General features: G+C 43.1%; 1 protein-coding gene across 5 annotated transcripts in view; it reads right to left on the bottom strand.

Annotated features, from left to right (window-relative positions):
• DENND2B (DENN domain containing 2B) overlaps positions 1–24,641 on the bottom strand; it is a 182,632-nt gene that overhangs the window by 5,286 nt on the left and 152,705 nt on the right. For all 5 annotated transcript variants that reach the window (XM_076344035.1, XM_076344036.1, XM_076344038.1 and 2 more), the window contains 3 exons: positions 23,598–23,738; positions 20,445–20,593; positions 597–774 (listed from right to left, as the gene is read on the bottom strand). In XM_076344035.1, the coding sequence (XP_076200150.1) occupies positions 597–774; positions 20,445–20,593; positions 23,598–23,738 (468 nt within the window). The remainder of the gene's footprint in view (positions 1–596; positions 775–20,444; positions 20,594–23,597; positions 23,739–24,641) is intronic.

Genomic DNA, 24,641 nt, shown 5'->3' with positions numbered 1-24,641 from the left:
GGGGCACAGAGAGCCTTGAAGGCAAGCACCAGAAAAGAAAATTTCATAGAAAAATGACAGGAAACTAATAGGAGTAAGAGAGAAGAGTGTACCCTTGAATATTTTTGTGGTATTTTACTGGAAGAGCTGATGAAGTGCAACTCTCATTTGATTTCCAATATAGTATTAACAAATCTTAGAATAAAAAAAAAGCCTTAAAGGTTTTATTTTCTGTGCTGGCTATGGCTTCAAGCACAACTGCCATTAGCATTAATAGGTGTCATAGCAGATGGCACTTAGTGTCTTCCTCTTCTTGTTTCAGGTACAACAAAATGAGAACAAATCGGCATATTTACACTGTACTTACTTGTTGACCAGGTTAACATTCACTTCTCTCTGTCAAGGTGCCAGGTATGGGAAGAGGGGTGGAATAAAGAGAAGACTAAACCTACTACTGCAGTTTTACCAAGAGGCAGTTGCCCATGAGAATTAGGCAGAGAAGAAACAAAGAGGCAGATTAAATATCAAACATGTGAGGATTTATGTGTGAATGGCAGGCCCTCTCCAGGGTGAGGCCAGCTTTACTCCAGGCAAACAATTCTGGTGCCATCTCCTACCTCCTCTACGGGCAGCTCCTTCAGTTTGGGCAGAGAGCTGGAGAGCAGTCCCACCAGGAAAGGGGTAGGGCAGCACACGATGTCAATCATGGATGAGGGCAGAACAGGAATGAAGGTGTGCTGCCAGGAGAAGGGGTACAGCAGGGCCACCACAGCATGCGAGCAGCTGGAGAGGGTGCTGGAGAGAGAGGAACAACCACGTTAGCAGAGGTTCTTCTTTGTCCAGAACACCTACCACCTGCTGATAAACTTAGCGTGTTAAAATGCAAGTGCCCAAGGGGCTGCCCTTCTATCACTTCTGACTTCAGATGGCCTAGGTCCCCTTCCAGTCCCTACCACTTCTGTACTGTGCAGTGTGGTAGTTCCTCCTGTGCTCGCCTCTAGGAGACTTGAAACTAAAGGTAAAAAGCTGGAACCAATTTGTTTCATTATAGCAGTCAGGAGACACTTTGATCTAGAAGACGAAGTTTAATGTTCCTGGCAGCACTCAGTAGCAGCCACTTTGAATGATGCTTAAAATCCAAAAGCAACTTCAGTTCCTAGCTATTATGACCATGTCAGTAGTAAAAATGCGTAATACTGATGTTCTTATGTTGAGCACTAATGCACAAACAAGGGAAAATGAAAATGAAAAATAAAATAAAATTTAAAAAAACCCTAAAGAAAAACTCTACTAAATCAGATGTAAAAAAACCCCAACAATCAATACTTACTCCAAAGGAAATCTAGTAAAAGCAATACATTTTTCAAAGTTTGTCTATTTTTGTGACAACAGCATATTTTTAGTATAATACATTTTAATGGGCTTATGGACCAACTCTAGTGATAAAGGTATTAACCCTGCTCAGTAGAGTACTCTAAAATACACGTTGGTATCCCCTAAACATTAAGGCTTCATATCATTCGTGGAAAATGTCTTGCATACATTGTCCTTCCATCTACTGAATCTGATTCCCTTTTACAGTCACATGGTTTCCAAATGTTAAAAATAAAGGAACATCATTACCAAGCTAGCTTTAGCATCAGGGGAATAAAGACAGGCTTTCCATTTCAGAGCTTTGATTTTGGACTGAGTTAAAACGTCTGCTTCTTGCAGGCTGAGGATGACAGAAATTTGGATTTTTACCCAGCCTAGCATGACTGAGCTAATTTTCTCACAGTGCAAACTTCTGCTGTGCTTAATGTAGCCAGAAAGAACTATAAATAACTAATAACTTCAGAGCTGTTACTGCTTGAGAATGCTGGGGAGAAATGCTGATTTCTTCTGCTGCAAGACTTGTTGGCGACTTTAGGTGGCATCAGACCTCTACTGGAATAACCCTCGCGAGCATTTTCAGTTGTGGACTATTCCAAGGCCAGGAGAAAGGTTTCACCTGTTTGTTCCTGTCAGTGATTAACCTTTGAAGTTTGCTGAATAGGAAAAGTGAGAATTAGAGGACAAAGAGAGAAAAGGTTGAGGAAGAGCAAATGCTTGTCTTTTACTGCAAATATCTGTTGGGTTGGGTTTACTTGACATTTCTTTTAAGATCTATCAATCACAGCATGTTTTTATAACATATGTTGCCTGACACAGGTTCCTTGTAAAATGACGCGTTTCTCTATTTTTTTTTTTTTATAGCAGGCAACAGTGCTGCCATTGCCTCATATTTTGGTCTCGGGTGTCTACCATAGGAAGCATGGTGGCGTGTTTCAGAAGAGCTGTGGAGCACGGTACAGACTCCCAGCACTTTCTCAAGCTCACTTTAATGACTGTGGCATTTTCAGCTACTACAAATTCAGTCATCTTAGCTGAGTGACTAAAAAAAGAGCCACGTTAAACTAAAAGTAGGAAGATGAACATTCTTCTGATATTTGGTTAGTATTTATTTCCTTTCTATAGAATGCCCTTTTGTAACTTGTTGTTTTACACACAGTGCTATGACGTAAATCAGCCCCTGCATCCTCTCGTGCGTGCTATTCCCACGCTAGGGGAGGCTTCAGGCTCTGGCCCAGGACACTGGTTTCTCTTCCAGAGCTTTCCCGGGAGCTGGCGGGGGCAAGGCAGCAGCAGAACGCAGCAAGTGGCCATGGGGGGGGTGTCCTGCAGCAGCACCCTGCTCTGCTCTGCCAGTGTCCCGTGGGTCACACATCCCCCTTGGCCTGTGCATTTTAAGGCTCTGCTCACAGTTTTTCAAAACTCAGCCTCAGAAAATCTTTCCCTGTGAGATGTCTAAGGCTGACCCCCATGAAACACTCGCTCCGAACTTTCAATCCTCAGAATAGCCCGCTGCCCTCCCTCCCAGACACTGCTCGTGCAAAGGGCAGCAGGAGTCCCACATGCTGTTACTAAACTCTTGCTTGTACAAAGTGCCTGTCTCTCTTCCATAGCTGGAAAGATTCGTAATTAGAAAGGATACACATCTTTCACTTCAGTGTGAGGTTTTCACATTCTGTAAGGTCAAATTCAGAGATGATGGATGTAAGGGAACCCCCAGTTTAAATCTCTAAAATATGGTTCAGGTCCTTTTAAAAGGGTATATTCATGAGAAACGTGTTTGGTAAATTAAAAAGAAAGCCCTACCTTGGGAAACCAAGTCCACTCCAGTTTTTCCTTTCAAGATGCGCAACCCACACATTGTCCCACTGTTCTTGTTTGTAAGAAATAAGAAGTAAGGTCAGATGATTTATTTTCTTTAAGGTGTGCGAAGCACACAAAGTAAAGCAACAGAATAGTCAAAGAAATTAGATTTTCAAAATGTTTTCATTTTTCATAGTCCAGGGCAGTTTTGATAATACAGAGAGCCAGTTTTTAAAGTGGGCTTTTTCATTTGGTCTGTGCAGTTTTACAGGAATGCTGCATGAATTCTAGCTGTCGTCCTACTGGAAAACACTTCTTATATTACCCACATGCAGGTAATTTTATACATGGGCAGAAGAAACCAAACTGTTGCAGGAGTCACGCACTAACGAGGAACATAAAACATCACATACTTCGGAGGAGAAGCACTGCCAGAGTCGTGCCCAAGTGGGAGACACGCTATGATGATCCCAGGGCTCCAGCCACCCCCATACGGCACGGGGCCAGTTGTGCCCAGGGTCCCAGCACTGCGCTGGCAGGCGGCTCCCTCCCCCCCTCCCCCTGATACGCAGGTAGTGCCGCTGCCCCGTGCCCGCAGCACTAACGCCAGGCTCTCATCCCGCCCCGGAGATGTGGGCTACTCTGCTGACGGGAAGAGGCAGCCTTCTGCTCAAACCCAGCAGGTCTCTCTGCTCTGTCAGCTACAGGCTGTCCCATACACACATTTAACTGTACACATGGAATAAGTCTACTAACAGTAATTGACCGTGAAAAGGTGACTGTGTGTGCAGCTTTTGTGGGATAAGGGAATTTTCTTACATACAGATATGTAAGACGATTATCTAGCCATACTACACAGCCTATGCCACTGAACTCATCCCATTACCCTGTACTCATCCCAATAATTTGCACTCCGCTAAAGCAAAATTAGTGAACAATTTCTAGAAAAACACCCAGTTTCGATTGATTTCAAAACACAGGCAATCTACCACTTCTCCTTCCAGTTTTTTTCCATGGTTATCATCTTGTTAAAAATTATTTTGAATTTGCCTAGGTTTTGGTTCTTCCTATGCCTTTTATTCACTAGATTAAAAAAACCTTCAGTGTTTGACCCCATGAAAGTACTAATATAAGTGTATATAGTCTTATTGAGACATTCTTAATCACAAATTTCTGACATTTTCACTATAAGTCTATCAATAATTATAGGAAATTGGAGACATTTTTCCTTTACATTTACAAAAATACAACTTGATAAATCTTTTCAAATATGGAAAGGCTACATTACATTAAAACATCTCTTGAAGAGACAGATCTTCTATCATGTTACAGACAAAAGATGACAATGCTGCTTTCCCACTCAAATTTGATTTCTCTTCCTCTAGGCTGTTTTGTTTTCCAAATCGTTTTCTCATGATAGCACATAGAAACTTTTCCTTGTTGTGTACTTGGCTGTGGAGACGCAAGGCTCAGACTAAGAGCCAAGGCACAGGAATTTCAGACATTAGTGTGACTCAGCCAAATTGCGGGGACTGCTTGTGAACATGGTTTAGGCCCATGTCAAAAGCAAATTAATGTGACTTAACTTTGACTTAACAAGAACATTTACCGTCCTTTAGATAGGAAGATGTCTGCTATCAATTTCTGGGTTGGTCAACCAACAAATAACCCCAAGTCTAGGCTATATTAATATCTATTCACAGCACAATTACCATATTCTGAGAAACACACACTGTCCGCTGTTGAACAGTGAACAGGCACTGCCCTGGCTGCGGGGAGCACTGCCGATGCGGATGCTAGTGCTGGATGTGTCTGTTTCAGAGAACCATGGCTCATTGCGTACAGCAAGTCACCAACTCTCATGAAATGTTAGTCATATTCAGTTACACATAGTGCTCACATTGGAAATATTCCACAAATACACTTGATAATTCTCTTTTCTCTATAATAGCCAAAAGTTATATTCCTTCTCACTTCCCACTTTACCACCTACAATTTCTCACAGACCCAAGGGAGCCTCACACCCTGAGCATCTCCTAAGTCCACAACTAAGCCTCTAGCACAGACAAACATTTGCTGGCAGGGCTCCCTGATCCTACCTTGCTACTCTTGTGCATCTCCACAGTCATTTTGGCATTTACATTGAAGGAGGGGAAGGTGAGAATATCCCTTCCCCTTCCTCCTCCTCCTCCTCTCCCAAGGGACGGACAAATTTACTCAGCCAGGAGGGGAGGGAGGACCACCCCTTATGAGCGGGGCCAAGCCACACAGTGGCTCTGTCACCCCAGGGCTGGTGCCAGCTCTGTGCTATGCCGATGCTCTGGACCATGCACAGGACTGGGACCGATTGTCAGAATCTGGTCCCTTCAGTTCCTCGGATGGAGAAATGTAGCCAAAAATGTAAATTCACAAAGAAGCGTTTCCACTGCCTGTGTTTACTTTTCCACAACCTCTTCATGTTTCTCATTTCTCCCTGCTGATTTAATTACGTTACTCTGTCCACATTTGCTGAACTCTTTCATCTGCTGTGTTAACACATACGTGCTCCAGCCCCAACTGCTCTGTGACTGAGTTACCTCCCTGACCCACATCCTCTCGTTTGCTTGGGAGAGTTTCCTCCCACTTGAGGTTGGAGTCTGGAGGCTCCGTCCTTCCCAGGAGTAATACCTTGACTCAGGTGGGTATTAGACACCCACGTGCCTCATCACAGGCCATGGCCGTGCTTTTTTGTGATAGCTCCTACCCTTGTGCCATTGATGAACTGTGTAGCAAAACCAGATGCCTGACACTTCCCTCCTACACCCTTCAATACCTCCCCAGATCCTGGATTAACTCCAGTCTCTGAGAGAGAGAAGTCTTTGACAATGCTGCAAGATGGTCTGAGAGGTTTGCAGAGGACTCTCTAAAAGGCTCTTGGAAAAGGCTACAAGGCTGAGGATTCAGCCCATCTCCCCTCCAACACACATGGACTGCAGACACGGAGGGGAAGGACAAAGCAGAAAAATTGAAAAGCATCAAGTAAAGAGAAAACAGAAGTAAAAATTGTAGCAGACTGCTATAGTTTGGATGGGAGATGGAGTGCATGTAGGATTGCTGTTACTGTGCAGGCAGTAATTCAGAGCAGAACTGTGCTGTGCCAGATACAGTGCACACCTAAGCTCTGAAAAAATAAAGGTTTCTCCGGGTAGATAAGAATAAATAATAGCAGCGCTTTTATTCAGGTGGATAAGACTAAGTAATAGCATCAGGGACAAGATATAAATGAGAATGTATCAGTACCATAAGTGACAGTCTCCATACTCCAGCTGTCTCGCTGTCATCAGCTCATGCAGCATTCCTGTGGAAGGTCAGCTTTTAAAGCAAGCCCTTGAGGATCCCTGGCCTGTCGGAAGAGCTGGCTGACAACGGGGAGATGTTACTGCTTTCTCCCTGCTCCACAGTGTGGGTACTCAGCCCCAGTATTCCCCTCAACACCCAGGCACCCTTCTTCTGAGGTTGGGTGCACCCAGATCCCCCAGATAAATGGCTTGTGCTTCACTCTTGGGGCTGCTGTGCTGTAAGGACATGTGTTTCATTAACCCAGATACCACCAACTACTCACCAAAGAGGGCAGGGAGGAATAAAATGAGAAATCAAGAAAGTCTGTGATACAATGGTGCAGGACATCTCCAGTTTTCTAGCCAGTGTAAAAGTGTCAGACATGGCAGCGTTTCTTCCCATGCAAAATTATTGCTGATTGTTTCTCTGTTACCACTCTAGGACGTTTAAAAAGGAAAAAATCTTCAATTCCTCTCTTTTGACTCAAACCAAAGAAATTACATGTTTTTGCAGCTTTTTAGCAAGAAGACCTACCCCGTGAACATTTCAAAATAAAATCATGTGAGTCATTGTTGCTAGAGGAAAAGAGCACAGCAATGGAGCCATCTGACTGCACGGCTGCGGCCCCAAGTTCGGGAATGTGCAAGCACACGCGCTCAGGAACAACAGGCACATTCAGAGGCGCAGCACTGGATGCAGAGAGGGTGGGGAGGGGGCCGTGGCAGAAGATGACTGCAGGAAGCATACGGGATAACCTTCTCACCAGGAACAACATGAAGCAATAAATACCTTCGTGCTTGTAAGCTAATACTGAAGCAAAGCTGAAATGGAGATTTTTTGAGAAGCGAAGCTGTCATGGGTAACATCACTGCTGATTAGGGATTAAAACATACCTCTGTGTGTTCATGTATAAGGCCTGCAATTACTGACGGGTCTGGGAGACCTGCCTATTTGTAGGATTGCTTTCATTTGTAAGGCACCGTTTTCACATGATCAGGATTCAAAATTTAACTTGTTTTCACTGAAATTTTTAAGCTTGTGTGTCTGCCTCTGGATAACTAGTTTGTTTTCCAATTTCAGGCAAAATGATACAGAATCATAAAGTAATTCAGGTGGGAAGAGACCTCAGGATGTCAGCTGATCCAACTCCCTTGTTTGGCATCAGATCAGTTTGTTTCCAAAGCCAGATTAAAAAAATGTTATTTTATTATATAAAATATCTTTGCTGCCCTTCTCTGTGAAAGGGTGGCATACTTTGGTGGCAAGGACTTGAAGGCTGGCAGGAGGGGGTGGCCTGTGTGCCAAGGACTTCTACTAGTGATGTCTAAACTCACTCTGATTTGGTTATGTTAGAAGCCATCTTAAAAGAATAATTTTGTGCATACTAAAAAGAAATTTATTTAGCTGCTAATTCCTTCAGAAGAAATTGTTCACACCAAGCAGCACCTTCCCTTCCATTGTAGCTCGGGGCTACACAGAGAAATGGGAGGCTCAGCTGGGAGAGGAAGAAGGGAAGGGAAGGGAAGGGGAGGGGAGGGGAGGGGAGGGGAGGGGAGGGGAGGGGAGGGGAGGGGAGGGGAGGGGGGAGGCTGAGTTAAATGCAAAGGGGTAAAAATAAGACCTGTGAGGCAGAACCGGGAGAGGAGGACAACAAAATGAGCCTGGCGAGCAGGTGAAAAGGAAACATGAACTGAGGGCAAAGAGGCTGGGATGCAAAACTAAGGGACAAGACAGTGACTGGCTGGGCTGAATGACACAAGGACCAGGAAAAACAATTTAATGTGAACATGGATAAAGCTCTGTCATGCACATGTGGCCAAATTATTAGGTCCCTGTGAAACTTGTTCCTCCCTGTGGCTATAGGCAGATGGAAGGACTGTGAGGCTGTCTGATGCCAATTACGCATCCTCATTCGGTACCAGAGGTGCTGAGAGGGAAGGTCAGACACCAGCATAGCTGAACATGTGTGACAGAGGCTTGAAGCCCGCTCGTGGTACAGATGCAAATCAAATACAACCAGTGCTCGTACACTTCAGCCACTTCTGTACTGCTTCCCCCTTGCCCCACCATGCTCAGCCTGCTGATAAGCAGACAGACACAAAAACACAGTTTCTATCAGGAGTAATTTTCAAACTGAAAAGACAAGTTTCCTCCACAACGGTTATATTTACCTGTATGCAAGAGGCAGAAGATTATGATCAAAACAAACACCAGAATTTGTGCTCAGCTTATTGCTGTTTGACCCAAAGTAATTCTAATACAGTAACTTATCTGGACACTGATAGAAAAATTATTTCTAATTATTACAGAGCAGCAGGAATTATCGTCAGTTCATGCCTGGCTTCACCAATTAAAACAAAGCATGAGGGGACAGGCAAAATACTGTTTTAGGCTTTGATTCAGCGAAGTATTTCAGCACAAGTTTCAGCCTTAATTTACTGTCATCGTGCTGAAATACTTTGCTGAAACAAAGCCTCAAAGACCCCTTCTTTTTCCACTTCTATTTTAATCAGATCAGCCCGCAAGTACACACGCAAGACATGGTAGCTCCTTTTGAACCGTGAGTACCCTGACTGCTGTGGAAAAGAGTGCTGTCTGAATGGCTGTAAAGTCAGCCCCTCTTGTCAGCAAGGCATGTTTCAGCTTCTGAAATTTGAATAATTTTTTACTTTTCTAGAAGACCTTCGGGGTAAAGCAAACTACAGAGAATCCTTCAAGCCTTTATAAGGTGATTTGGAAGTAAAGACTGTAAATTTTGAAGCTATTAAATAATTTTAATTTTAATATACTATTAATTTATTTATTAACTTTTAATAATGTAATTTAATTTTTGATTAAATAATTAGATTTCAACCTCCTGGATTGAGAACTCCCTGTGGCAGAATCCTTCTGTAAAGGGCCCACCTCCGTGTAGGGGTACACGGGGAGGAGGATTCCTCTACTGCTGCCAAGGCACCTCTCCTCACCTGACCTTCAGGTAAATCTGTGAAAATCTGGGTAGCTGCAGGAAGTTTAGGATGGAGTGGTTGCATCCGTGACTTGAAAGAGGGTTCTGAACTTTCTGAATTTCCTGTTACTAAATCTGACCTTTCTCTAGAATAATCAATGAGATGTTTAAAATCAAAGTATTGGGTGCATATTACATGGAAAATTGAGTGAGTTTAGGCTGTAAAAGCCAGAGTAATGTTTTGCATTGTGATTTATTTTTTAAAGCAAACACTTAAGTAAGAGGTAAACTAAGAGTCACGACATGAGGTCTTTAGTAGCTGGCCTAAAGTATGCAGCTAATATTCTATCTCTGATCAATAACTGACATCCTTCTTTTCAGGAAATATGGACAAATAGGGACAAATGCATATTTTAGGTTACTTTTTCTCTTGATGTCAGGGGAGGCCTGCCAATAAAAAGCTCTGCTCCTAGTGTCTAAATAAAATAGGGAATTCCCTAGTGTAAATATGATCGTGACAGAGGGGCACACGTATAATTCATGTGAGGATCATGGTGAGCCAAGTCCATTCAGGCCAACTCAAATGCAGCAGCCAGTTCTGAACATTTCATAACTTAATCATTACACACACTACAACAAATACTGCTACAGTCAATGTCTGCAACTGGGTAAAGAGCTCTCTAAAGCACAAATGAGAGATCTCCCCTGTCTGTTATGGACTGTAACATATATTACCCAGTCTTAGCAGTGAGCTAATGACTCACTCTTAGTCCACAAGCAGGTGAAAATCCCTCACTCTGCACAGGAGCTTGACAAAGGAAAAATATTATTCAAGAGATGAATGTTTCCCAGGGTGGGTGACTGATTTAGCAAACCAGGAGTACTGCTATTGCACCGTGCCCATCAGCCTCCAGGGTCCATCCACTGCTTCCTCGCCTCCCGAGCCAGGCTTCCCCCACATGGCAAGCAGCAGCCTGATGCAAAAGTGAGAACCTAACTGTGCTTTTGCCAGGGGTGAAAGGCAGTCAAGTCACAGTGGATGCCCTAATTTGAATGCTGACACGTTTGCTGCAAGTGACCTTTGTGATATCTCACAGAGTGCAAACAAGGCCTCAGCGATAACACTGGCAGGGAGAGGGAGGCACAGACATGCATATTTTCCACATCACATCAGCCCAATTATCAGTTATCACCCTTTGCAGAATCTTTTTAACTATGCTTACAACTCAAAGAGTGTAACTACTTAACCCTCACACCCCTCAAATGGTGGTTTTTTCCCCCATGAAAACAAGCCAAACCCAAACCTTGTTTTGCAAGAAATGAGTCACACTTCAGGTTTTATCTGATGCTTTCTACAGTGCAGTCTGAGAAAAGCCAAGCTTGTAAAATTCTCATAAAGGAATCATAATATTGCCTCACCTGTCTGGCAAAAGCAGTGCTGCATTTCCTTATCAGTGGGGCACCAGTGATGCAGTTAATTTTGGGACACACCAGTGACTACTGAAGGTGAGTTACAGAGAGCTCAGGCATCACTTCCTCTGTGCTACTGATGATTCCAGGTAGGAGATTTTTTATGATAAACACAGTGGTTACAACCCAGTTTCTGGACTTGTTTTCTCTGACTTTAATTCATGGAGCCATGGTTTGCCACACTGCCGTGTCAACGAGTACAGTTCACGGAACAGACTTGCCCAACGGTTTGCATCATTGTCTGTGTCTCTTTTCTGATCCCTCCTTATCGTATTTTACAGAAAATTGAGTGGGCAACATCTTCATCCATAAACTCTTCTCTACCACATCCCCTTTAGCTTAAGCTTGCAACATCCTCCCCTGTCTTGTGCTATCTTATCCTACCAGTATGGTTGCATCAGCAGCCTCACTGTAATTACCTGAGCACATCCCCACAGCGTGTTACGAGTACACTGGGCAATGTGGGGCAGAACCGGCGAGGGTCTGTCACGGCGCTTGACTGTCCTTTCATTGCTCCCCCATGAAAGTTTGTTCAGAAGCATGTGGACAGGAGCGCTTTTCTGTCACCGTAAATGTCCCATCATACCAGAACAGAGAACGTCACAGAACTTCAGGTCATATTTTGATACACTGGGCACTGTGCTAAGATACATGCTAAGAACAAGGAACTTAAATTTTAGTATTTTCTAAGATGACAGCAATGAGACCAAAGATTATATCTGTGATGCTCCTGGCAGCCCATGTTGTTATGCAGGAGGACTGCTGCAGCAATCCGTTCCCAACTGCAATTTATGGTCAATGGCTTAAGGAATGAGCAGGCGTGTTACAATGCTGTAATGCAGCCAGGAGGTGATGTCAGGAACAGCCAGCACCTGGTTGCCATCTACCCTGCTGGGATGATGTCTCCTAGCTAAACAGACATGGACTGAAATATGATGCGCACTCAGGGATTCCTATTTTAAAGCCTCTGGATTTGTCAGTCAGTCAAAGTAATTCAGATTTTCAATGTTTTATAATTACACAACTCATTAGGGGTTATTATCAAAGAAGAAGTAAGTGCAGGGTTTGTTTTGACTATACAAGAGGCTTTTTTTTGTCGTTTTTCATCCAAATATTGGAAGACAGATATTTTATGCAAAATTTCCAAAAGTTATCATAACTTTACACAAATCAGTAAATTATTTTACTTCATTAAGAGCTGTGTTTTCAGAATCCAGCTCCCACCTTCCTGGAACACCTGAGTGACAGACAGTCTGAGGTCTGTCTGTGGTTTTAACAAAGACATTATTTTTTGCTCCCATAATACTTGTGCATAAGAGAGGCACATGAAAGCCCCTGGAGAAAGAGACCTGCAAAGTGCCCTTCAGAACAAGTATTTGGCTTTTCAAGCAGCTGTCATTCAACCATACTTTCCACAAAGCTCAAGCAAATGTTTTTTTTTTGCAAAAAGTCATTGCTTTGACACATCAGCCACCTGCCCAAGCTTTGTCAGGTGGTTACAAGAAAAAAACCCAACATTTCAAAGTGGAAGGTGATCCTTAGTGCCCACAGAGTTATCCAGTCCCTTCCTGCAGGACAGTTTCTTAGCATAAATCCATAACAAAAGTGGTTCTGGCCCAGGTGCTCCAGAAGAGTGTTAACTACTTGTTCTTTCCACACTGGGACCTTCACTCCCACCAGTCCTTGTTCATGTTCACACTGGTGGTTTCAGATTCGCAGGCAATCATTGCACTATTAACAACATGACCACTGTAAAGTAGGATGAAAAATTTTTCTAGGTAGTAACAAAGGAGGAGAAGAACAATCCCAATCCTCTAATCCTTCTCATTCAAAAGCTGAAAAGAGGGAATCTATCTAAATCCCCTTGCAGGGAGCTAGAGGCCAAGTTGGGAAAATGTTGCAACTTACTGCCATATGGTTATTGTGCCAATAAGCAATCCAGAAGAGAATTCCCAAACAACATGGTCGTCTTCTTATCCCATTCCCTTTCATGGGGAAGGGGAAGGGAGGGAGAATATTGTTGCACAAATCATAAGTGGAAAAATGATGTTTTCCCCACTGTAGAGCGATGGCCAAAGCCTGAAGTGACATGAATAAATACCACTGGAAAGGAGGGCAGAAGGAAAGGAGGAAAAGGAAAATCATACAAGCTCTACCCTTCTTGTGATATGGCATATTAAAAATGTCATTATTAGATTGCTTTTCTCTGGGACTGCGGAATCTTAAACAAGCCAGAGACTTAGAAAGTTCATTTTGTTTTTTGGGCTGCCTTTTCTGCCTGACACACATTTTCCTACTGTCCATGTACAGCTCCTCTGTTGGCATCAGTCATCACACAATCTAAGTGCCAGAGAAATGTAACCCAAGTGGTACAAAATACAAGTATCTCTTGAGAGAGTGGAATAAAGAGCAAAATTTCTCTCAAAAATCTTGAGAGACAGCTCTGCTAGTTACCTTAAACCACCGATTTCACATCACATTGAACACCTTCAATTCCAGCATTTAGACATGTCTTCATGGCGCTCAGCATCTTGCAGGACTGGGCTGCATAAAAACATCCTACTCAAAGAATATTACTAGCTATATTTGGTAGAAAATAAAGAAGCAGAATATCAAGAAATTGCAGCTACATCAGACCAAATAATCACATACGTTACAGAAGGTTTAGGGTTTTTTAAGTATATATGTTTCTACTTAGCGATGCTTCATAGTGCAAGCAGACTGAGAAAAACCAAAGTCTCACAAAAGGAAACCAATTGCAGGGTAGGTAACAGAGACTCAGACAGACTCTAGAGGATGCTTCTTTTATAAAAGATGAAGGGAGCTGCAAGCTGTTGTCCCTTAGATAAAGCAGGGGTGGTCTGCGGGTTCTAAATCACTCCTCAATGGGGGCTGATCTGGCTCTCACTGGAAGAAATGGAAACTGGTTACTTTTACATGACAGATGGATGTTTCTGCTGTAGAATAAATTCTGTCTACTAGGCATGATTACATATTGGATAATTGTACAAGGGCCCATTCCTTTCACTGCAGAAATCAGTGGAAGAAATTCTCTAGCTTATGTTCAGCATGTCAGACTAGACAAGCACAATAATCCTGACAGTATTAAGAGAGCACTTCAAGATCTTTGGATAAAGAAATACCAGAAGAAATGTCAGCCATCTGTACTTCTGGGTTTAGACATAAGATCTGGGAGCTATTACACATTCCACAGGTACAGTAGCTTGCATCTCTAAACATCTCCTTCTTCAGTGCACAGCTGATAACTAAAAAAAGTTTTCCCTTAGACAAAGAACTGGACTTCTAGCTCAATATAGGGCTGTGTCAGATGTGACCAAGAGAAGACATAGTTGTGTCTCCTGTAGCCTGTGCTCAGAAATGGTACAGACCAGTTGGAGACTGGCAACAGTAAATTCTCCCTCACAAGCTGGTTTCTGGCATGTGTTTGTTGTCAAATTTCTCTCACCTTTTTTTTTTTTGTGGAGTTTTTTGTGACAGGAGAAAGTAAAGGAAGTCTTTATTACTAGCCAAAGCTCACTGTCTGTTTACTGAGCACACTTTCTCTCTTTGTCCTAACACACGTGGTTTTACCTTTTAACCTGCAGGTTGGCAGATTTTACAAGTGTTACGATATGACAGACTACTGGAAAGGAACATTCCCAGGCAGCAGGTGAGCCTGATCAGGCCTGTCATTGCCGTGATTAGTTTGTAAGAATTATATCCTACTTTTGTTAATAAAAAATAAACAATAAGGAAATAGGGAATGAGCTTTCACTTTAGTAATCTGCCCAAAAGTTTAGCTACTCTTGCTTTTCCACTTGACCTTGCTACAGGGCTGAGGAACAATAGTTTACTCTTACTACTAAAACATTGCCACTTATCTCCTATTTAAATTTGCATATTTTAACTTGAGCTACAAGATCATGCTATGTATGAGACGGGGACCAGGCTGCCTCTCAACTGCTAACGGTGCTGCTTTCTAGCGTGGCCTCATGACTCCCAGAACAACAGATTCAAATATGGAGGACAAGTGTCAACACTCCCCGAACATCCCGGGTGTAACACGGACAGCCCTAAGCTGTCTCTGTCTGTCAGATTAGGGAAATGCCGTTGTTTGTTCTGAAAGCCTTTGCCCTTGAATACAAGTACGCTCTGCTCCTCTTTTGCTCCACAAAGTTAACAGAGACATGCCTGCGGGATGACTTCCCCCAGTATTTACATATTTATGCTTCTGTCCTGTATTAGTCAGTGTTTCTGTCTGGAGCCCATAACCTTTGGTCAGGTCTGGGATCAGCCTGGACTTTCTACAGTTGTGCTGGAAGACAGATTCCTCCTGGCAGTCCAAAATACTTTGGGGAGGGGTAAGGAGGTTTTTGTCCTTAACAGGATAAAAGTTTTTTATCCTTAACAGGATAAAGTCTTCCCACCTCATAGGTGCCTAGCTTCTGCTTGCGACAGCACCTCTTGACTTCATGGGGCGAGCGCTGCAGAGGAGGGTTTCACGGGGCTGCGGCACACCAGGTGACAGACTGCTGGTCCATGTTGGGCCAGGGGATGTGTGCTGGCAGCGGGGCAGAAAAACATGTGGGGAAAAAACTCTCCTTCGGAAGACAAAGACATCTGTGGCCATCCCTAAGGGAGGAAGACACTGATGTGCAGGAGCTTTAGCTGCACTGAAGTTCGCTGTCATCCAGCATTGCCTCAGCCTCATTCCCCCAGATCTCCCTTGCACACAGGTAAAAACTTGTGGGTTTATTCACAAATTTACAATATCTCATGAGATATTGTAAATTCATCTGGCTCACACCTAAGGATGGTGCATGATAGACACCCTTCAGTGGCAACACCACCCTGAAGTGTGCCCATCCCAATGCTCCTGCCCACCCCCAGCCCCAGCACCCTCCTCTGCCTCTCTCCCAGCACAGGAGGCTCTTGGTGTGACCTGGCCAAGGGGCCCATCTAGTTTGGAGAAACTCTGCAAAATGAGTAATTCCTACTGTGGCTAGGCCGGCACAGCCTCCTGGGTGAGGGAGAGCGTGGCACAGGGCAGGAGCAAACAAGGGGAGCAGGAGAGGGAACTTCATGAGCTGGCACTGCCACTTAAAGAAACGCCCTGGCCACCTTCGCCTTGGGGTACATTTCCAAGTTCACCTATATGGTTTAGGAGCATAAAACCCATTGCTGTCAACAGAGATTTCTTCCTTGAGGCCCATGCTCCTGCTTCACTGAGAAGTAGCTGAAATATCTCATATAAAAACAAAATTCACAACAATGAAAAGTTATTTTGTCTTTTACAAGAGCAGGGACTCTATAGAAGCCTTCCACAGCCCCTAAAGCTTCAGAAAGGCCACTGAAAGGAATATTCTAGGATTTAGATCCACAGCAAAAGACAAGCCTCATCCAAACACTCCCACTGACTCAGGCTGGCGTTGGACTGGACCCACATGTGAAACGTAAGCAAAATATGCTCGGAGTCCTTCACAATATAGTAGATTACAGCAAGAGTGTTTTTTATTTATAAAAATTTGAGTTATAACAAAGGCACATTGAGATGCCCAAGGCCTTCCTTTCCCCCTCTCCAAACATTCGGGGGAAAAGGCAAAGAGACTGTTCTCACACGCATGGATACATCACCTCCTCAGCAAACATGTCCACAAATTTGTTTCCCCAGCATAAAACTAAAACAAGCAGAGAAATATTTTTCCTCCAGCGTTTGCTTTCTATTTATTTTCTGTTGCTACCTTTGTGCCTGCAGCAACGCCAATGTTCCCCGAGCCCCAGAACCCACTGATTTTGCATCTGCTGCCTAGCCTTTCAAACCCCAGAGGACTGCACTAGAGCAGCTCTCCCTTTGCAGCTGGTAGTCATGGGATTGTTTCAGAGTTGGGGTGAACAGGCAGAATGCTGGGAACATAAATAGGGGCTCCCAGCTGGGACGGGGATTGGAACTGGGATAGGACGTACCATCTCAGTTGTGCTTTCAGCAGATGCTTAAGGAATGAGAGCTTTAAGTTCCGTCTTTATGAGTTGTTATTATTATTCCAAGTTTCTCTATTGTTATCTTTATTTCTCTGTTGTCTTCTTGACTGTTCATGGAAAGCAAAATACTGAAAGGCAGATTCAAATTCATTTTTGAAGGTGAGCAAATAGCCGCAGGGATTTATTCACCCAGTTGCAAGCAGAAAAAATATATAAGCAACTTATTGGGAAAAAAAAACCCAAACCTAACTGCACATATCTAACCAAGGCAACCTCACAGTCCTGTCATTCAAAACTTTACTATTGTTTCCTCATTGCTGGTAGCATCACTTTCTGTGTTGAAAAATGGCAACTTCTTCTGTGCAAAGATCAAGGACTGTAAATTTTCACATTCTGGGCACTATAAGAACCATAAATAACGATTTATTGAATGAATCTCACTTCACTAGGCGTGACTTTCCCAAACTTGTATAATGTGTGAAATCATTTATTGCTTGGAGACCTGTTAAACAGGCAGCCACAAAAGCCCATTGCATCTCATTGTTTGAAGCCTAAACCTCAACATCACTTGTTTCTAAGCTATTTTTTGGGTACATGCAGAAATCAAACCCTTGTAAAATCTTTTTAATTTCCTGCTCTCGTTCTTTGGGCCCACAGACTGGACCTGTAAGATATTTCACTTCTTTTTTTTCCACATTACTGGTAAACTCCTTCAGTTTCAGCCGTGATGCCCATAAACAAAATTCACGTCAGGCAAGGCAAAGGTTCCAAGAGAGACAGTTATTAGCTCAAACCCAGAGTGTTTCATTTTAGACTTCATCCCCATTTAAACCATGAAAACCTCAGTAAGTATTGAATTTAAATCCACTGTCACTTTCTCTAGGCCTTTGTCAAAGTACTCATTATTAGTTTCTATTTTACAGTACCTCCTAGATCCCCATGCTGAGAGGGGCCACACTGTATCAAGCAGAGCTGCATGCACACACAGAGCGAGAAGCAGTCTCCGTCCTGGAGCGTTTAGGATCCCAGACAGACCAGACAAAAGATAAGAAAGAGGAGCTACATTTCCAGCATGTGTCACACAGCAGGTTGGAGGGTTCAGAAGGAGAGCTCAGGATTCACAAGTCTTAATCCAGGGCCTTATCTACCACATCAGATTTTGTCATACTCCTTTTAAACAAAAGAAAGTATATGCATATAATAAAGGGTACATGCGGATATAATAAAGTATATGAATATAAACCTTTTTGTAATAAAGGTTCTGTCCCTTCTTACAGGAGCAACCACAAAACCTCATAAGCCTCTTGGATCCATCTGAATCCTCTCCTTTCTCAAAGTATGTGCTAATGGCCCCTAACCCGATGGCTCGCTCTCACAACAGAAATAACAGAGAACAGTTTTTGCAGGAGAGCGCAATGTTTCGATATGTGTTTACTGAAAGGGATCTTTATCATTTCTGGTTCCTGTTGGTCCTGGTGCCCTATTTCTGTGTGCCAAAAGGGAAAGCAGCAGCACTTTGCCTCTAAGCAGGACTCTGTTATCCTCTGCTCTGAGAACTGTAGGACTAGGCAGCTATCAGGAGAAAGGTAATTGCACGGGCAAGCCTGAGCTGTTAGCTTCCAGTCAGGCTTGCAATGTGCATAAAACCCTGGTTGCCTGATGAAGCCCTCAGCATCGGCAACATGACTGTTTTCCAAGCCAAGCTGCCTTAAGCCTGTCAAAGTAGTTTTAATTGTTGCTTCTTTTCTCTGAGCAGCGTCCAGAAGCATTATATGACATTGGCTAGGCCAGCTGTCCCAGAGAAACGCTCCAGGGAATGGCTGCTTTCTGTCCCAGCCCTCCTGGCTGAGGATGTCTCCTGCAGCAAGCCATCCTCACAGTCCATGGATCAAGGCTCGGGGTACTTTGCCAAACCAGGACAACATTACAAAGGAGTAACTGGGAACTCCGAAGCAGAGCAACAGTTGGCGGCAGCACAGCACAGCCCTCATTTTCTCTGTACCATTTGTGTGGTTTTCCACTCAAATCATTGTGCCATTTGAAGGAACACAGACCTGCGTCATTCTGAGTTACAGTCAGACTTGTGGGTGCCACTAAATCTGCTAAATGAACGGTACAATAGAAACAAACAGAACGATGTAATTAAGCATGCTGTAGAAAAAGAGTGAGAAGGAACATGCCAACAGTATTTTCAAAAGCCACCTGCCCCAATATTCATGGTGTGACTCACATATCTACTAAAGTACTGCAGAAATCCTGGACTAGCTACACAATTCTCACCAGGAGTTTATGTGAAATTAAGTCATCCCAAATGGTCATTCAAACTAAGGGTTACTGACAAGGGAAGAGATGAAATAAAATGTTCCTGTTGTTCTAGACAACAAAAAAGACTGCTAAGGAAGTAACTTTATAACCTGAGAAGGGTCTGCAGCTTTAAGAAATTCTCCCCTAAAGGTTGTAAAGCTTTTACTATGCAAAGTATTCTTGCTATTATATACACTGGCGGCCACTAAGTGCAGCTATTATTTCTGGCGGTCATTCAGAGAAGGTCGGGGCTGATAAAGTGTTTAACAGAGTTTGTTTGGGTAGATCCATCTGTGTTTTTAACCACGCATAGAGTCTTTTGTGTCCTTTTAAAAGACGCTGGATGTTCCTGAGTCTAATAAATTAGTGTCTTTATTTTTATTTGCCATCTTTTATTATTTATCATGCCACAGCAAAGAACGTCTTCTTCACAATGTCCACGCTTTTCTATATGGATTACACAAGCATCTAAAAAAGGGATGATTCTTTGTTGCAGGGCAGGGGTGCAGCCTACACAGAGCTCCCATTTCCTTGGTAAAGGCCATGTGTGACCTGCCGCTCTCACTCCTTACACCTTGGGGTGAGTTCATGCCTCAGAGGAGCCAAGGAGGGGAGATTGCAATCAAAGGGCAGGGAAGGAAGAGGTGTGTTGAAAGGATGTAGCAAGGAGCTCAAGATGGAGCTTCGGAAAGGAAATGTTTTTGGGTCATGTGAGCACCAGGAAAAATATCCTAACTAGTTGGGATGGACCGCAATAGCATTCTTAACACTCCCACTGGATGGGTTTGGTAGCGCAGGATTTGAAACCTAGCCCCATTATAAACTCTCTGTACTGCTTGGAGCAAACCAGGTGAACTCTCAGCACCCCACTTCCCTGCCTGGCTGCACTGCATGGCCACAAGGGGAAGCACCTCAGTGACAATCTCTGCTACTGTTTATGAATACTCTGTTCCAAAACCTGAAATGAAATATTGCTAGGACTACATTGCTTCAAAACGCTGTGCAAACATTTGCTGACTATGAAGCAGGTGAGTATTGGTATCACCATTTTACAGATGGGAAAGTAAGACAGAACAAGTGGCTTGTAGCTAGTGACCGCTAGCAAATGTGTGCCCCCCCTAATGCAAATAACTTCCACTGATGTAAAAATTAATTAAATCCTACAGTGAGAGGATCCTCACATCTGACAACCATTCTGGACATTTCATAAAGCTTTTTGTATCCAAAGATAGTACTGTCCTGAACGTGTGGTTCAGGTCCCTTTGCCACTTACCTGAGCTTATCTGCTACAAAAATCACACGCCGCTCCAACAGGAGAGAAGCAAAGATCCTGATGATCTGACGAACGCTGAGGCACTTGAAAAGGCATTCAAAGTCCACGTGTTCCAGGCGTGAGTCCATGGGCCGCCGCAGCTCAATGACCTGAACACATCCAACAAACATCAGTCAGCATCACTGGTCAGGGCTGACAGCGCCAGGAGTGCCCGGCACCCCAGTCCAGGCCCTCCAGCACCGCTCCATGCTTTCCTGTTGAGGGGACACAGAGAATGACCCCCATCCTCTTTTGCAAACTGAGGCTGGAGGCACAACACTCCAGAGAGATGGCGTATTACACAATTCACTATCAAGTCATTCTTCTTCCTGGAATACAGTTGTGCACATTAAATCTGCTGTCATTTCCGAGGGAAGCATAATTCTGCCTTCTAAACACCCTGTCAGAGATGTAAAGCTTGATTGAGTCAACAGTATGAAGCAAGTAACAAACTGGAAACACGGGGGCTGGAAGCTTACAGGGTTAAAACAGCCATAAAGACAAGGTAAATTTGGTTATAAACTTGGCTAGCAATTCAAATTCACATCTAGATAGGAGCCAGGGACCAAATGTAAAGGCTGGGCAAAATTTAAACCAAATTTACTTCATTTTCACTGTTCTATGATGCATAACTCACTAGATAATGTTTAAAACCTTTTTTTGTCATAAAGATATGCATATATATATACTTAACTGGGGAGTCAGGACAAGGTCTTAGATGGTGACTTGTGACATCCCTTTAAAGTCTAATTTTCATACTTCATCCATGACCTCAGGCCCTCTCCTTCCTTTTCTCAAATGTCTTTTGCTTGATTCCTTTATTATATCTTCCTTTTACTCTGCAATTGACATGCTCAGATGTGGAACTTGAAGGCGGAGGACAGAAAAAATAAGAGGGAAAAATAACATGAAGAAGAGAGTAACAGGGGGAGAAAAATATGAAGTGCAAGACAGCAAATGATGAACTACTGAGGAATTTGAGGAAACAGAAGGGAAAGGGGAAAAGTTGGCCAACTTGAAGCTGTGTTGAAATCTCTGAAGACATATTAACAGGAACATATATACATCTCCTTCTTTCCATATGTCCAAAAATCACCGTCACTTTATTGCTTTAGACCACTTTTATGTTTTCATGACATGCACATGACATGCACACGACACCACATTCCACAAGCATATTGTATTGGGTTTAAACTGGAGTAGTCCTTACAAAATTCCTCATAAACACACTGTTTTAAGGATATGATGAAGACCACAAGGTACTGGAAACAAAACCAGTTCATACCAGTTTAGTTGTAATATTGTTTGTGATCAGTAACACAGGACTGTAAAAAGAAAGTCACTGTTAGAACAGTATTTGTGTACAGATTTCATTTTTTTAATGCCTGAAATACAGAAACATTATGGTGCCAGAGTATTAGATACCCATCACTCAGCTGTTGCCCCAAATAGCAGTAAGAATCAAATTGCAGAGCAACGGTGTACCATGAATACCTCCTTGGGAAATGCTGCCTGCCTACCTCTTTCTCATATTCAGTAAAGGTGCCCACTTCCATTCCTTAGCATTGGGATTGCAAGCTCAAATCATGTTTATGTGCCAAATCATGAGGAGCTGGTTCTACTGCAAAATTTCCCACACAAAATCTTGCTGCAGGGTAGGATGCAATGCAAGTTACGGCAGCTTTTACAAATGCCATGGATGTTTTCAGTTGCCTGGCAAAGCCTTCTGCTTCAGTCTGCTCATCACAAAGAAATATACTGTCTACTTCCCAATTAATCATTATCTTTGTTTAGGCCAGAGAAGCCACAATGGAAGGACAAGATTCTGTTCCTAATTAAGCCAGTGCATTCCATTTAAATAACGAGTTTGTACTAGCATAACAGAGAGCAAAGCTCAGCCAGAAGAGAGTTGTTTGTTTGTTTGGAATTATCTCAATGTTTTTCTCTGAGAGAGTTCAGAAGCTTGAGCAGAGGATAGAGAAGTTGCAGATCCATGGTTCCCAGATATATTCACATCGAAAAAGCATTATCAGATCTTACCACTGTTAGGCCAATCAGCCTTTCAGTTTTCCTTTGCTTCTCCAGAAGAAAATGCTTGTGACTTAAACATGCCTTGCAAGTCACTTATACAAGGAACCCTTTACATTTCATACCAAGTGACACTACAGGCCCACTCCGTTGAAGGCAGTGGCGTTACACTTGGAGAAAATATAATTCAATGTAAAAACAGTAATAGCACTGTAAAACTAACCCTAAGGAGTGTAAAATAACCCTAGAGGGGAATTTTTTTCCTGCTTTCACTAACTGGGCCAAATTTTATTCCTATCTGCAGTAATGTATTTCCTCTATATGCTTGCCCATCTGAGTGGAGCTACTGTATACTTACATAGGGACATGCAGAGAGCAGAGTTTGAAACGGCAAATGGCTAGCAAGCCTCAAGTTACAAAAAACTTTTTAAGCAAGGCACCAATATTGCCGTTTCCCAGTAAGGCGTATGTTGTATAATGCTAGCATAATTACTGAGTCAGTAATAAAAGGAAATTAAATCTATTGTATGTGTGCACACACACACAAAAACTTTTATATGACATGCTTTTCCAAATATAGACTATCTCTTTGAGGGCCAATTAAAGGGTATTTATTGCCAAAAAGAGCCATTTAAATGCTGCTGGTCACTCCTCCTACGAAGGCCAGGACCAGCAGTAAGGAGGTTTGCAAAAACAACCAGCTGCTGAACTGTTCAAGTACAGTCAGCATGGGAAACTTAGACTTGCTTGTTATCACTGTGATAAAGCCCAGCAACACTGTAGTCTGTTAACTACACTAGGCCAGGCATACTAGGACATTTGTGGTGTTTGTGTTTTTTTCTTAAACACAACTTATTAATGAATGTAAAGTAACAATACATAACACTAAATTGGCTTATAATCATCAACGGGAACTAGCATTAGCGTATCAACACTGGTGCAGCTCCTGCACTGCTCATTTTGAGTGAGTGCCACGTCACATGCCTTGCAGTATCCGTATGCCTCCTCCTGTTTTTCTTTTGCTGTTTGATATTGGAGTGGTGAGGGGGGAGGCCTTGACTTTTAATGTTTGCAGTTGCTGTTTACCTCGTTTCCAGCTCCAGGCAGAAAGGTTTTGACTTTGATTGTCTTTCCAGGTGCAGGAAAAGGAGATTCCATCAGACTCCTCATAAATGGATAAACTAAGGCAGCAGATATTCCCCTTCTCCTTTCAACCTCATCCAGGATCTGATCCATTAGTAAGACACAAGAGAGAAAGAGATAGAACATGTCAGCACCACATACACTTTTGAAGCATCTTTTGACCCACATGTGCCTAAACACATGGCAGATCTAAGTTTAATTCTCCTCTGCCATGCATTTCTTCACTACCATTAAAGCCACAGGATTCGATTGCACTCTAAGAATGATACAATTTCCAGTTACAAAATGGAGCCTGTTTGTGAATGCAGTTAACACAGAGACAAGGAAGAAATAACAAATCTGGAAAGGAGAAAGAAGACTCAGCATGGCAAAAGGGATCTATATTGTTGGGATTTTGCCTGAATCACAGGGTGAGCTGAAGGAGAGAAAGATCAAGACAAATCCCATGATCACAGGCCAGGTCAGCATCACGTCTCAGTGGTACATCTTGAAATTTGTATTAAGGAGAAACATTTTCTTCTGCCCTGGGCATCTCTTCCATTTCAACTGAGAGGGCAGGAAAAAGCCAGACCAGCGAGAAAAGCAACCCTGCCACACTATGATACCAGCAGAGGTCCACCAGGAAAGAGCTCCTGGAAGAGTCCTGGCCGTGGCAGCAGCAGTCACGTTGCAGTCTGTGCTGAGCTGGAGCCAGCCGCGAGCAGCCTCATGAAGCATGCCCAGCTGTTTACACTGGGTGCCTGCATTAAGGTCATTTTCTGTTTGACATGACGCAGAGCAGGCAATCTAGTTTTGAAATAAGCAGATGGAACTTCTTACAGATAGAGAGGACTATTATTTTCTTCTCTCTTTTGTCACATGGGCCAACATAAATAAGATCACAGCTAAGTTTTCCGACATTAGACAGACCATATAGATGATAAACCTAAAGAAGACGAGAAAGCAAGCTTCAAAGCGGTTAGTGGTTTGACCTGAAATGGTGATCTT

This window comes from Aptenodytes patagonicus, chromosome 7 (genome assembly GCF_965638725.1).
Source record: "Aptenodytes patagonicus chromosome 7, bAptPat1.pri.cur, whole genome shotgun sequence".
NCBI classification, from domain to species: domain Eukaryota; kingdom Metazoa; phylum Chordata; class Aves; order Sphenisciformes; family Spheniscidae; genus Aptenodytes; species Aptenodytes patagonicus.
This window is presented reverse-complemented; position numbering and strand designations above follow the sequence as displayed.